The 15,992-nt window shown below is 40.7% G+C and overlaps 1 protein-coding gene across 1 annotated transcript in view; it reads left to right on the forward strand.

Moving 5' to 3' along the window:
- LOC149454953 (cytosolic phospholipase A2 delta-like) overlaps positions 1–15,992 on the forward strand; it is a 110,751-nt gene that overhangs the window by 44,435 nt on the left and 50,324 nt on the right. The window contains exons 5-9 of the mRNA XM_089686899.1: positions 6,550–6,590; positions 7,502–7,544; positions 8,317–8,377; positions 10,126–10,310; positions 14,431–14,532. Coding sequence (XP_089543025.1) covers positions 6,550–6,590; positions 7,502–7,544; positions 8,317–8,377; positions 10,126–10,310; positions 14,431–14,532 — 432 coding nt within the window. The remainder of the gene's footprint in view (positions 1–6,549; positions 6,591–7,501; positions 7,545–8,316; positions 8,378–10,125; positions 10,311–14,430; positions 14,533–15,992) is intronic.

The following is a 15,992-nucleotide window of genomic DNA, read 5'->3' on the forward strand; positions in this document are numbered from 1 at the left end:
ATTTGTGAAGTCAGCACTACAGTGCACCTTCCATCGTATCAGTTCTTTTGTGCGAGTTCAGTATCAGTTCTTTTAAGTGAATTATCTCCTCTTCCAATCTGTGCTCCACCTCTGTGCTCATTCTCCCATATGTTTCCCTCTGTGCCACACACTCACTATGTTTGTGGAGCCCTTTATTTAATAAGTGGGTTTACAAATGCTTTTTCTCATATATCCAAGGTTTCCTTGAACTCTGCTTCTCCTCTTGACCATAAGTCTCCAGGACCAACAAACTGGGTGCTTTTTTTCACTAAAACCCTTCCTCTCCACTCCAAATGTACTACCATGTTTAGAGAGACAGGGAAAGACCCAGAATAGTGCCATTCCGCTTTAATAGAATAAAAGGTTAAAACTAAGCACATGTACTTACACTGACAAATGTAGAAAACAATTCATAACAATCCCTTCTATATACAGTCAGGTCCATAAATATTGGGACATGGACACAATTCTAACATTTTTGGCTCTATACACCACCACAATGGATTTGAAATGAAACGAACAAGATGTGCTTTAACTGCAGACTGTCAGCTTTAATTTGAGGGTATTTACATCCAAATTCGGTGAACGGTGTAGGAATTGCAACCGTTTGCATATGTGCCTCCCACTTGTTAAGGGACCAAAAGTAATGGGACAATTGGCTTCTCAGCTGTTCCATGGCCAGTTGTGTGTTTATTCCCTCATTATCCCAATTACAATGAGCAGATAAAAGGTCCAGAGTTCATTTCAAGTGTGCGATTTGCATTTGGAATCTGTTGCTGTCAACTCTCAAGATGACATCCAAAGAGCTGTCACTATCAGTGAAGTAAGCCATCATTAGGCTGAAAAAACAAAACAAACCCATCAGAGAGATAGCAAAACCATTAGGCGTGGCCAAAACAACTGTTTGGAACATTCTTAAAAAGAAGGAACGCACCGGTGAGCTCAGCAACACCAAAAGACCCGGAAGACCACGGAAAACAACTGTGGTGGATGAGCGAAGAATTCTTTCCCTGGTGAAGAAAACACCCTTCACAACAGTTGGCCAGATCAAGAACACTCTCCAGGAGGTAGGTGTATGTGTGTCAAAGTCAACCATCAAGAGAAGACTTCACCAGAGTGAATACAGAGGGTTCACCACAAGATGGAAACCATTGGTGAGCCTCAAAAACAGGAAGGCCAGATTAGAGTTTGCCAAACGACATGTAAAAAAGCCTTCACAGTTCTGGAACAACATCCTATGGACAGATGAGACCGAGATCAGCTTGTACCAGAGTGATGGGAAGAGAAGAGTATGGAGAAGGAAAGGAACTGCTCATGATCCTAAGCATACCACCTCATCAGTGAAGCATGGTGGTGGTAGTGTCATGGCGTGGGCATGTATGGCTGCCAATGGAACTGGTTCTCTTGTATTTATTGATGATGTGACTGCTGACAAAAGCAGCAGGATGAATTGTGAAGTGTTTCGGGAATATTATCTGCTCATATTCAGCCAAATGCTTCAGAACTCATTGGACGCCGCTTCACAGTGCAGATGGACAATGACCCAAAGCAGACTGCAAAAGCAACCAAAGAGTTTTTTAAGGGAAAGAAGTGGAATGTTATGCAATGGCCAAGTCAATCACCTGACCTGAATCCGATTGAGCATGCATTTCACTTGCTGAAGACAAAACTGAAGGGAAAATGCCCCAAGAACAAGCAGAAACTGAAGACATTTGCAGTAGAGGCCTGGCAGAGCATCACCAGGGATGAAACCCAGCGTCTGGTGATGTCTATGCGTTCCAGACGTCAGGCTGTAATTGACAGGAAAGGATTTGTAACCAAGTATTAAAAAGTGAAAGTTTGATTTATGATTATTATTCTGTCCCATTACTTTTGGTCCCTTAAGAAGTGGGAGGCACATATGCAAACTATTGTAATTCCTACACCGTTCACCTGATTTGGATGTAAATACCCTCAAATTAAAGCTGACAGTCTGCAGTTAAAGCACATCTTGTTTGTTTCATTTCAAATCCATTGTGGTGGTGTATAGAGCCAAAAATGTTAGAATTGTGTCCATGTCCCAATATTTATGGACCTGACTGTATGGTGGGTTTGTGAAGCACAAATGTGCATTCCAGCTGACAGAAGTGACATAGCGGACGTTATATACAGTAATCTTTCCCAACGCATTTCATCATACAGTCGGGTGTCATCAGTGGCAACCTTCTCAAATTAAGTGTCACTTTTGCAGTTGTGGACATGGTTGGAATAATTATATTTAGATTATTTTTCTATGCAATAATTCATATATATATTTTTTTTTTTCTTTACAAGAAAGGGGGAGGTGCACTGTAGTGTGGATTTAACAAATAAGTGTTATCACCGTGGTTGAGCTAAGGCAGGTTTAGAGCAATTATTATATTTACAGTTTCTTCATACAAATGATTATTTTTTGGGCGCAATTAAGGATTAAATGTTTTCGGTTATGTGAACACTAAATGCTATTAGATGTGATATGATATGACGTAAACATAGGTGATATGGATTAACACTCAAGCGTTTCACTTTTAACCACTTCCCACCCAGCCTATTGTCAAATGATGGCCGGACAGGAGTTTCATCTTTCCAGGTGGCCATGCGGGCCACACTGTGGCGCGATCTCTCACCGGGTGTGTCCACTGGACACAGTCAATGACAGATCACTGTACTGGGCTGGTACCATGTGATTGCTGATTGTCAATCACAGTCCATCTGTACCATGTGATTAGCTGGCCAATCACAGCTACTCACAACAATGCACACTGAAAAAAATCAATCTCATTCAGTAAAAATGGTTGCTTATACCAGTGAAATTCACTGGTATAAGCAATCATAATGTGTAAAAAAAAATAAAAATCCTGATCAATTCCCTAGTGGTGTGGTAACACTTTTAACACCGGTGTGTTAAAAAAATATTTAAAAAAATGTAATAAAAAAGAAAAAAATATATATATATTTTTTAATATATACTGCCATCAGTCAGTGTCCCTGATCACCCCTGCTCTGTGCAAAACCATTACAGAGCAGGTAAGTATGACATGTTTGTTATTTATTTATTTATTTTTAATTATACATTATTATTATTATTATTATTATACAGTATTTATAAAGCGCCAACAGTTCGCTCGGCGCTGTACATTACAAAGGGAGACAGAACATGCGACAGTACGAAAACAATACAATGTGATACACAAAGGGGTTCGAGGGCTGTGCTCTTTCGAGCTTACAATCTAGGAGACATGGAGAACGTATCCCCCCTTATGTCATCATTAACACCTGTTAATGATGACACTGTACTGCATTAGTGACAGTATGTGGAAAAAAAAAGTTGTGAAATTTTTTTTATATTTCTTCATTTTCTCAAAAATTATGACAAAAAAATACAACTTCAAAAAACTCGCCATGCTTCTTACATAATGCCTCCGACTATCTGCGTTCCAAAAAGGGGTCACTTGGGGGGTATTTGTACTGTCCTGGCATTTTTGGGCCTCAAGAAATGAGATAGGCCGTCAATACATCAGGATTGATTGATTTTCAGATTCGTAAATCCCATAGTCTGTGGACTCTATAACCTTTCTACAGACTAAATGATAAACACTGATTTGGGTTATTTTCACCAACGACATTTAGCAGAATACATTTTGGCCTAAATTCATGAAGAAAGATTTATTAATTAATTATTTATTTGCAAAGCTTTATAACAAAAACAAAAAAATGAGTGTTTTTTGTTTTTTTTCTACAATAAAAAAAATACTACCAAAAGTAAACTTTGTGTGTGAAAAAAAAACAAAAAAACAATAACAATTTCATATGGGTACAGTGTTGCATGACCGCAAGTGTGAGAGCGCTGAAAGATGAAATTGGCCTGGGCAGGATGGGGATGAAACTGCATGGAACTGAGGTGGTTAAGTCAGGGAGAATGCCAACTTTTTACCTTGCTGAGAAGTTGAGATTTCTACAGAGCATTGTCTCTAGATTTTGGGGGATCCCTGAGACACCTGGAAGTAGGGGCGGATTGACAATTCATGGGGCCCCCGGGCAATAGGGGATCATGGGGCCCCTGTGTCCTTGCCCAAACTCAAAAAAGCCTATGAAAAAGGTACCAGGGGCATCTCATGGGCCCCCTACTGAGCCCGGGCCCTCGGGAAGTGCCCGAGTTTCCAAATGGTCAGTCCGCCCCTGCCTGGAAGGGAACACGTTATGAGCTACTAATAGATGGAGGCCCCAGAAGATAATGCATTGAAACTGACATCTCACTTTGAAGCACTAATTGCTTTGTAGACCTTTAGCAAGCTTGTAATGTCACCCATAGCTGTACAAAAAGTATGATCACCCCGCCGGCAGAGGAATAAAGGGGAGCAGCGCCCCGAGTCATACCAGAGACATAGAAAATGTGGGGAAGGGTGGACACCGCTCAACTGATCCCCAGGAGTCAAACAGAAAGCCATGTGTGCTCTTAGCTGGCCTCAGCCGTCACTGGGGCCTCTGTGACCAAGCCCCCTATGGGTGGGGCGAAACGCATCAGAGGGCGTGGCTGAAGTGACAGCTGAGGCCAACTAAGAGCACACACTGCTTTCTCTTTGACTCCTGGAGATCAGTTGAGCGGCATCCACCCCTCCCCACATTTACTAATTGCTTTGTGTTTAAATACAATATCATAACCTCTGAACTGATGACATGAAAATGTCTTCCTTAAAGTGATACTAAAGGCATTTTTAAAATTTTTTTTAAATAACAAATGTGTCATACATACCTTCTCTGTGCAATGGTTTTGCACAGAGCAGCCCTGATCCTCTTCTCTTGGTGTCCCCCCACTGACACCTCAGGCTCCTCCCCCCTGCAGAGTGCACCCACATCAACTTGCTATGGAGGCACTCGTGCATTGCTCGCTCCAGAGTGCCGCTCTGTGTGTCCATTGAAAGAAAGCCCCTCCCTCCCCCACTCTCTCCTCACTGGTTGTGATTGACAGCAGTGGGAGCCAATGAGGAGGGAGAGAGCCAAGAGAGCTTGATCAAGATCGGGCTCAGGCAAGTGTAGCACCCTCCTGTTTAGGTGTTAGGATGTGTATAGTTAGATTAGGCACAGCTGTGTTTCTCTGCTTACTGGAGAGGCTGTCAGGTAAATTTAGTGTGGTATTCTGCTTTACAGATTGTGATTGATTAGTTAGGTCTGCTCATGCTGCTCTGGTGCTGTTGGAGTTTGTCTGAGTTCTGCCTGCCTTCAGGAAGCTATGAGAGTCTTCTAGAATATGGGAAGGGGCTAGGCAAATGCACAGCATAAATATGGATATAGCCCTGGTTAATTGCAGGGGAGGGTTGCCATATTAAATGCTGGGGGCGGTATTTATATTCTAAGAGCACAAAGGTTCAGTGTCTTTCCCAGGAGTGGATTGCACTTGCTGCCATGTGGCCTAAGGTGTTTCAATCTGAGGACATGAAGCCAGAGATAGTTACCCTGGTTCTTCAGTAAGCTAACTGAGGGGAGCTATCCACTGGAGAGAGTTGCTTGGAAGATTCGAAGGAGGCAACCATTCTGTCCTTTGACTTGTGAGTACAGACACGGAGAGATCTTGGGGACTCTGTGTGCTTTGCTACCCCTCCGGTGCTTGATAGTCAGTGTAGGTCTGAGAAAGGGAACACTGGCTAGTGTTCTGAAGAGCATGTCCGAGTGTTGGTACTGTAAAGGGACTTTGCTCAGCTATGTTACTTTTGGGCTGTCGCAGTCTGTCATAACTGGCTCAGTCCTGTAACTACTACTGCAAAAAGGGACTTTGCTCACTCCTAAACTACTTGTTGCTGCAAAGTAAAGAGAAGTCTGCTATCTACTGTCAGCCAGGACTTCGTAAGAGTTCAAATAAGACGTCCTCAGTGTGAATACTTCTGATTTTGGAGTATCCTACTACAATTCCCCATCCCTATCCGCAGTTCTACAATAAATTACAAAAACAAAACATCCCCTAGACTGGTCATTGAAGAGAATGAGCAAAAGTGTGTGTGAGTGTATTTGGCTGCAGAAATACAGTGTGCCTGGCTGTGAGGCGAATCAAGGGGAGGAGGTGGAAAACAAACAAGCGGCTCCTTCAGGGGGTAGCGCTGCATAAGTATTAGGGGGGCTGGGGTAGGGGAACTGCACACAAAAGGTTTTTTACCTTTATGTATAAAAAAGTCAGCCTTTACAGCCACTCTACAGCCAAAACCTGTTTCTTTTTAGCTTGGAGTTGAGTAAAAGAGCTGGGAAAACCTGTCAGGTTTTTATTAATGTGTCCTGTAATGGAAAGTGGTGGTGAATCCAGAATTTTACAGTTGAAATCTTGCAATAGGGACAATGGTCCCAAATACATCTGTATTTTGTCCTTACTTTGGAGAGATTTCTTCCTGTTGTATTTCCAGGACAGGAACTTAGGAGGAAATCGCAAGAAACTCTATCCAAAAACTAAGATAAACATTTTGACTTTGAATGTAATTTAAAGTTTAATTGTCTTGCGGTTAACTTAATTTATTTCCTTCTCAGTTTCAGGAACAACTTCATGTAGAATTTAATCTGGTGACCATGTAAGTACCAACATTGTTCAGTGCAATGCATGAGTAAACACAGACTTTTGTTCACATCAGAACAGCCTTTTTCTCAGTATAAGTCAATGGGAATGCAAAAGCAGTTGCTGTGAGAAGATTCTCAAACTGATCTGAAATGCAAGCTGAATGCCACAATTGCTAATGAAAGGGATCTGCTGAATTTTAACCTTAAGTGACAGGTGTCATTCATAAATAAACCATCTTTGTATACATGGGTGAGCAATTTAATTCCAGGGTACTATTCCTAATGCTGACACCAACAATGAGGCACCATTCCTTCCACTGACACCAACAGTGAGGCATAATTCCTCTAACTGGCAGAAACAATGGGAGTAAATTCCTTCCACTGACACCAATTACGGGGCACTATTCTTCCCACTGGTACCAACAATGGGGCATTATTCTTCCCTCTGACACCAAAGATTGGACCCAATTCCTTCCACTGTCATCAGTGATTGAGCCCTATTCCTAAAGATGTTATGTTATTTTTTTATTCCCACTGACCACCAAACCTGATGCATTTTCTACTCCCACTGGCCAAATTCAGACCCCCTAAAGTCTGAAGGACCATAAACTGGCCCTACATCTAGAAGGTTTGGAGACCCCAGCATTAAAATATTAAGTGTTGATCCATAAATGATCTCCATGAGAACTACAAAAGTAAAGTGCCTGGCCAGCATAGGGTTGTTGGGATTCACAGCTGCTGCCAGGCCTGAGGTGTTGTCGGGAATATCCTGATGACACAAACATGGCCCTGTTACCTATTATTATTTGATATCCCACATGGCATGCCATGGATATGCATTTTCTTGCCTACTCCAAGGAAAGGGAAGGGTTATAGGGTTAGTATACGCACATGAAAATTGATAAATATTATCTTTATTTCACAGACCAGAAACAAGAAAGAAGGTCATAACTAATGGAGTGTTGGTGGTAAGCATGCTAAATATATGAAATCCAGTTTAACCAAGGTGGTCATGGAAATTACATGACAATTGTCTATTCAGGCCATTTTTGCTGGAACTGGGTAATGCTCTCCTGTCTACGGGGCGAGGCAGATACCAACTAGTTGATCACTGTTTGGCTGATCATCGATCAGATAGATCAGAAAAACAATTTCAGTTACTATTGAACCCCCTGAAATAAGCAGCCTCAATCAGTGTTTGTCTGCACCACTCTCACCTTCCATTCTACATTGGAATAAACAGAGCCAAGTATTTGTATATGTGGAGTTGCTAGAAAACACAATTTCCTGAGTTTGGTCAGATTGTGCCTGCAAGTTCAACCACCCCTCAGTACCTAAACACATATGGTGATGACTTAACTGCCTCTTATTCAGTGCTAAAACACTAACTCTTATGAACATCAATGCACCTGTACCAAACACAGAAAGCACATTAAAATTGAAAAAAAAAAAACTATGATTATATTATTTTTATATATACAGCAGCATGTCTTGACAGTTTGGCGATTCTGAATCCTTATTATCATGTAATGAACTCCGTTGACTCCCTGGCTTATTATTCCCAGGAGTAAACCCAGATTGCTGGCCAATAGCTATAGTTACTCTGAGATAAGGAAGACTCTATAGCTGCCTCTTATGTCCACAGTATAGTGTCTCAGAGAAACATTAATCTGCTCAAAGTTCCATTTGCAGTGGGATTCATAGGACATGTGTGTTTCATGCATGCTGACTCTTTTTCAGTGCCCAGAGATGGCTGCCCTGGAGGTGACGGTAAAAAAACAGAAGAAAGACGTCTTTAAAAGTGAGTATCGCTTTTTGGTAGAACCTAGAGAATTGGATAGAACCATACTAATATATACAATCTGACAAAAAGTGGCCAATCAGACTGACAAATGCTGCAAGAATTGTACTGTTTGACAATCGATAGTGGGCACATATGAATATACACTAATGGACATAGAATGGCAATCATAGCTGAATTCTTGTCAAATTTTAATTTGTCTGCAATCTTACAAGCCAGCTCGCTGTGGTCAAAATCTCATCCATTTTTTAGCATCCAGTAACCTGCCTGGGGCTTTGCCTGATTGGTGGGAAGAGGCTGGGGATGGAAGTCGGTGACCTGGTTTTCATAGTTTATTCTCTATAAACAGCCAGTTTTTACATCAGAATCATCTGTTCATCTTGATCTACTTTAACCACTTCCCGTCCGGCCGCTGTATATAAACGGCCAGACGGTGGCAGAGCAGGACCGTATTGCCGTTCATAAATGGCGCCCGCCATTTTGGATTGTGTGCACTCCCTTGTGTGAGGTCCCGATCATGTGATCATTGATTGGCCAATCAGTGATCACATGAATATGTGTAAGCAAGATGTCACTTCTGACATCATTGCTTACTACGTGTGAAATCTGTGAATGATCACAGAAATCACATGGTACAAGGCTATTCACAACAGCCATGTACCATGTGACAAGCTGTGACCAATCACAGCTCACACAGTATTTCTCAATGGCTGCAAGAATGCAGCCAGAAAGAAGGAGAAATTATTGCTTTTACAGCCTTTATGGGTGTAAAAAAAAAAAAAAAAAATCTTCATCACCCCCACAAGTAGTACAGTGTCATTATGGTGACACTTGACTGCTAGGGTGACAGTATGTTAAAAAAAAGCATAAATAATAACATAAAAAAAAAAATAATATGTAAAAAAAATAATTATAATTTTTGGTTATAAACTAATTTGGGTTATTTTTTTTTACTAAAAAGATAACTGAATACATTTTGGCCAAGATTTATGAAGAAAGATTATTTATTTGCAAAATTATATAAGAAAAACCCTTTTTTTCAAAATTTTTGGACTTTTTCATTTATATAGCAAAAAAAATAAAAATCCCAGTGGTGAATAAATACCACCAAAATACAGTTTGATCTGTCTCAAAAAATGCTAAAAAAATTCATATGAGTACAGTGCTGCATGACCGCACAATTGTCATTCAAAGTGCGACAGCACTAATAGCTGAAAATTGGCCTGGACAGGACAGGAGTAAAAGTGTCAGGACATGAAGTGGTTAACTTAGGCTGAGACTGGCAGCAATCCCTACTACCCCTCTGAAAATCTGCAGTGTTCTGAATGCCTGATTTTCTTCTAACAGCCGAATGGGGATTTTACATTGAACTAAAAAGCCACAACCACCAGCTACTTGATTTCATTGACTTCAGTGGGCAAGTTTGGCAAGCGACACCACTTGCCAAACTTTGTCTGCTAAGTTAAAAATCACCACACTGCAATGCAAGGCCTTGTGTCCACTGTGTACTAATGCAAGTGGCCACCATGTTCATTTGAAGGTGAGTGGTTGAAGGGTGGTATAAACACAGCTGAACCACCAGTTTTTATATCCTGTGTGAATGAGGCCTTGGAGGAATTTGTTTCTAACTGGCTCTTGCATATCATTATTGCTTTTGCACCATTTCAGTCATTTTTTGAAGAGTTGTTAAAACAGAGGTCAGGAAGGTTCCATCGGTTTAAATTGTATCTTCTCTTGTGTGTTCTTAGAGAAAACAGAGCTGGTTCTGACTTTAAAAGGCTCCTATGAGACAGAACAGAGAATCTTACTCCAGTCAAACAGCAGTTCTGAGTCCAGTTCACAGGAAACGGTGGTGTTCCATTATCCCCAGGATTATGGAACAGAATTGACAGCCAGTCTGAAAAGGGTCTACTCTTCTTTTGATGTCACGTTCGTAAGTATTGCAAGATATTTTTTTTTTAGATGTATCAAGAGTCAAATTGCAGTCTTTTTAAATATGTTCCCTAAAAATTCCTAATCAGCTGTTATGGCCATTTGCACTCTGAATAATGCCACCCACCTTAGTACTGCCTTTCATTCCAAGCTGGGTATTAACCTCCCTGGCGGTATTCCCGAGTGTAGCTCGGGGTAAAATTTCAGTACCAAGAGCGGTAACCCCGAGCTACACTCGGGCTTACCATGCGGCGTTGCTCAGGGAGTCCCTGCAGCGCTTACCTTGTCCTTCGCTCCCGCAATGTGTCCCCTGCAGCGTCCCTGGCCATCTCCTCCGGCCGATGCCGGCATCCGGCTTCCATGTTCCGGTCCCTGTGACGTCAGGACGTACGGGCGCCGGAACCGGCGGCAAATTTGAAATTTTCAAAAAATGTCATTTTTTAAAAAATGATTATTATATAGTAAAACATTGCTGTTTCAATGCATTTCACATATATTTTGTCCCTACTGCTTTGTCCTGTCCCCTGTCTGCATTTTGACTGTTCTTTCTGCCTGGAAACTTAGAAAAGTACATGGCGTCCAAAAAGCGTCCCTTTAGGTCAAAAGCGGGTTTAGACCAGCTAGAGAACAGCGATAGTAAATCAGAACCACTTGCAGAATTGAGTGATAATGAGTCGTGGGGAAATTCGTCATCAGACACTGAAAACGATTTCGCGACTTTGCTCAGCGATGTGCGAATTTGCCTCTGTATTTCAAATTTCAGTGTTTTTAGTTTGATTATATTATTGAATTAAATTTATTATTATATTATTATTATTTTTTATGATTATTAATTAAATTATAATTTATGATTTCGTGTTTCAAGTTTTATCATATCCGGAATGTTTAATAGACACTTGTTCGGACAGATTTCAGTGAGTTATTCCTACAAATTACAGCCTACAATAAAAAACTACATATTTCCATGCAAAAAAATGGTACCGCTTTCAGCAACAAAAATCAGAAATAATCATACTGCCAGGGAGGTTAAGACATGTTCTGAGCTTTTCAATCTCAGTTGTCAAGGACCAGTGTTGGTGTGGTCTGCACACCAGCCTTGATGCTGAAGATTCTTTTAGTTTTGTCCCAAAGTCACAGGATTGCTTGAACACAGTAGCTCAACCCTAATATATTCACAACTCTTAGATTGTAAGCTCCAAGGAGCAGGGCCCTTCTAACCCTCTTTTATTGAGCTGTATTGTTGCTGTATTGTCTCCCGTTATATTGTAAAGCGTTGAGCAAACTGTTGGCGCTATATAAATCCTGTATAATAATAATAATAATTCTACACGAAGCTGATACTGTATGGAATGAAGTTTATCTCAATGTAACAGTGGCTCATGTGATGATGCAGTAATTACACTTGTTGTGGAAGCTGAAAACCTGTATTGAGAGAAATACAAGGACTGTTATTGCTGACCTCCTTCTGAGAATGACGGTTGACACTACATAAAGATGACAGCCAAGCAACTAGCATTTCAAAAGTAGAGTGCAGCAATGGTAACCATCATTGTTTCTCAGTATAGGCTTCCTTTAGGGCCAGTTCACACCAGATGCAGCCCATTGTCTTGCATAAAAAATGCATGAAGAGTGTTTTCCATGCATTCCAATGGCCCTAGTTCACACCAGTGCAGTCAGTTCCATTGAAGTTCCAGTGCAGAAAAAAAGTAGAACATGCTACATTTTTTTCTGCACAGAACTGTGCTGGAACACAACAAAACATATCAAAAACTCACCTGAACAGAGTGTGGTGTGATTTGTAAGCAAAAACGCACCTGGAACACGCCCAGAGTGTGCTTTTGTGGTGTGAACTGGCCATTAAATATAATATGTCTTGGGTTAGTGTAGATTTTGTATGAAGTTTCCAATAGAAAAGCACGCATATGCACACACATGAATGAAATGCTCAGTGCTCTGGTATGATATCACCAAAATGCATTTGCAAATTGTTTTGAAACACTAGTGTTTGCTGAATTCCATAAGGACCCATGAACACTATTGTGCTGCAGTAATATGCAGTAAAGTACACAGTGCTGTGTGTTGCAGTACCATTTTTTTAATAGCACCCCAATGCACCAAGACAATGCAGCTCAGTGCATGTACAGGTATGTTATAGGTCATTGGACTGTACAGATATAAACATCTGTATGTTATGGTGTACTGCATTAAAACTAGTGTATTTCTGGTGTGTTAAGCTGCACTGACAACCATTCAAAACTAATGGGCTGCTTCAAGCCGTATTAAACCCAAAACCAACAATGTAATACTGAAATATTGCAATTACACAAGCTACAGTTTTTTTTTCTTTTGAGTTAAAGGTTTTACATTAATAAATAAAAGTTGATCATTGTAAACACCCCTGCCAGTGATAAATGATTTGTCTCAACACCCTTAACTGATACATCTGCAGGATAGTTTGTTCTGTTGAAAAACAAACTTATTGGTGAAAATAAAAGAAAGCGAGCCTAAAAAAGAAAACTAATGCAATCAACACATCTAATCAGTAAGGAGTAATATACAGTAATAAATGTTTTCTTTTGGGTTAATATCGCTTTAATCTGTACATAAAAAGCAATGCATTGTAAATGAGGCTTGAAACTGATCTCCTAGAAACTGATGTTAAAAAAAATCAGTGAATGCAGATAGGCATTCGTTTTATAGTTATGCATTAATTTTTTTGTTTTAAATACAAGTAGTACAAGTACTTGATATGATATTTATATTATTCCCCAGTACAACAGTAGCCAGATGGTCATCACTACGAGCAAAATAAGGGGGGGTGGACTCATGCGCTGCCAAAGATATATAAACGAAGAAGCTGCTGACACCTAACTAGACTAGAATGGATGAAATATAAGTAGATAAGGTGGTGTAGCGCTAATACCATGTGATAATAGACATAAAAAATATAAATAAAGGACTAGATGTTAAATGGGTGAACCAGGGGCGGACTGACCATTTGGAAACTCGGGCACTGCCCGAGGGCCCGGGGTCAGTAGGGGGCCCCATGAGATGCCCCTTGTACCTTTTTCATAGGCTTTTTTGAGTTTGGGCAAGGACACAGGGGCCCCATGATCCCCTATTTCCCGGGGGCCCCATGAGTTGTCAGTCCGACCCTGGGGTGAATACATCCCTGGAGAAGTCACGTGTTATTGTGATGCAACATGTCGGACTAGAGCGTGGTGACACAATTACGCACAGACGGCAGCCATCTTTGGACTCCCTATGCAAGCACCCTGGCTATGGGTTATACAGTTCATGCCTGGTGGGTCTATGACCCGATTTTTTTATGTGAGTAGGTCTTTGGCATTTGTGTATGGTATAATAAACTTTACGCTATTACACTATGGTGGATTTTTCTCGGATTCCCTGTTTATGAGCCATTGGGAGAGTGGAGGAGTTTTGTAAAGGTGCCTTACCATTGTAATGGTTGATTAACCGTGGGCTGTGTGGAAGCTGATCCTGTGTCCATCCAGAGAGTGAGATTCATCCCATCTGGGAATAATTGGTGATCTGTTATGCCTTATGACTCCTTGAGGGTCAAAGATTGGAGGTAAGCGTGCACGCTAGATGGTGACAGATGGTCTGATGCACTAGAGCACGTATTTATTTTCACGGTTGAAGATTGATTCATCACAGTTATACGTTTGGGACTTTGTGCTATATGATTTATGAATATTGTTCATTTATGATCACATGTATTTATATTTGGTTAATATTTGTTTCACTTATATCACCTATCACTTATATTTAGTTACATTCTTGATGGTATGTTTTGGGGCTACACATTAGGTGCACCACTGTACACCTATATATTTATTTATATAATTTATGTATTCACCCATTTAACATCTAGTCCTTTATTTATATTTTTTATGTTTATTATCACATGGTATTAGCGCTACACCTCCTTATCTACTTACATCACTACTAGCAGATCAGGCTTTGCTACTTGCATATTGGCTGTCAAGGAACATGACGGAGCAGAAGGATCACTGCATCTGTGTGGTGTAGCTCCTTCATTGTCCGATCTATGTATTGATTTGAGTTTTAACCCGTGAATTTCTTTTCTTTGTTCTCAGAGTAGTGAAATGGAAAATGGTGGTTTGAACCAAACTACAGTACCACTCAGTTTAATCTCTCCTATGGAGGGTGAAACTAGCATCCAGCTACCTGCAGTGGAGGCAAGTAAAGAATTTGATATCTAATTGACTGTGTTTAGTTCGGATCTGTATATATAGTAATATCACTTAATTTTTAATAAAATAATTATGAAATCCCCCACGTCACCAAATGCTTGTAGCACTTGGTCCCATTCTGATCCTTAACCGTTAAAAGCACAGCACTGTAGTTACCACCCCCCATCTAAGATTCCCGTTGTGAACAGCCCCACAGCACTGACCGATCACTCGCAAAATCAATAGTAAACTATCAGTATGGGGCTGTGTGAGAGATCTGCTGGTGCGGTGTATGTTTACCAGCAACCGCAGATCTATCACACAGCCCTGCTGACCCTGACTATTCATTCAGAAATTCAGTAGTGAACAATCAATCAGTGAGAGGTAGATGGTAGATCTACTGCTGATAGCAAACGTCCACTGCAGCACAGTGATCTTTAGCTTGTTTCGTGAACTTTTATTATAGAACCTGCCCCCCCCCCCCCCCCCCCCCCCGTTGTGTTGAATGCACTTGTCTCCAGTGTTTCTGCTGTCAGAGTCAAGCACTGTTAGTAAGTCCTCATTAAGTACTTGTCTCCTTGCTAGCAGAGTGATTGGACAGCAATGGGTGGGTAGGGAAGGCAGTAAGTTACTCAGCAAGAACAGGATGGATCAGATCAATACAGAGTGCTATATGCACTTGGTGCCCTGAGAGATTTAATACAGATTGAAACAAATGAACTGTTATTTCTTCTTTAAGGTGAATAAAGATTTTGAAAATGCAGTTAATTAGTTTAAAGGCTATTTTCTAGCAGGTCCAATGGAAGAGAGAGACTTGGCTCCTCTTTATAAGAGTTTTATAATGGGGTCAAAATTACATGAAGTTCATTTGTGTGCTTCCAAATAGACATCTCTTCAATAAGTTACAAGTCCTCTGACCATTTCATAGGCTGCATTTGTCAGAACAACCCCTTTCCTATGTTTCATCACCTTTGAGCCAAGACAGCCAATCACAATACAATAAAAAGTATAAAAGATGTTCTGGCTGCAGCACCATGGTAATGTTTTCAAGGTCTCTACAGTTCCTTTTTTGAGAGACACTTGTTTGTGTTGAAGACTGCGCTTAACTGACTGGATAAGTCATTGGTCGTAGGTGGACAGGGCGATGTCCCTCCATTTGGTTGCGCCCAGTGGTGGATACTGGCAGTAAACCCTCTTAGGCTCCATTCACACTGAGCTTAGTGGTTTTCAGGCTTTTTTTAAGCATTTTTTTCAGGCATCTTTGAGCTTTTTTTTTGCAGATTTGCAAATATTTTGGTGTTTTTTAAGGTTTTTTTCATTTAGGCGTTTTTGCTGTGGCATATTCAAATAGAAATAGCTGCTGTTTGAGCTGAAAATGCCTGAAAAAAAAGCTTGAAAAACACTCATTTCCACTGTTCAGACATTTTCATTCAAGTCTATGGGGACAAAATGCTCAGATCTGCCTG

Source organism: Staurois parvus, unplaced genomic scaffold (assembly GCF_062004578.1).
Source record: "Staurois parvus isolate SC_StPar_1 unplaced genomic scaffold, SC_StPar_1.0 ptg000414l, whole genome shotgun sequence".
Taxonomy (NCBI): Eukaryota; Metazoa; Chordata; class Amphibia; order Anura; family Ranidae; genus Staurois; species Staurois parvus.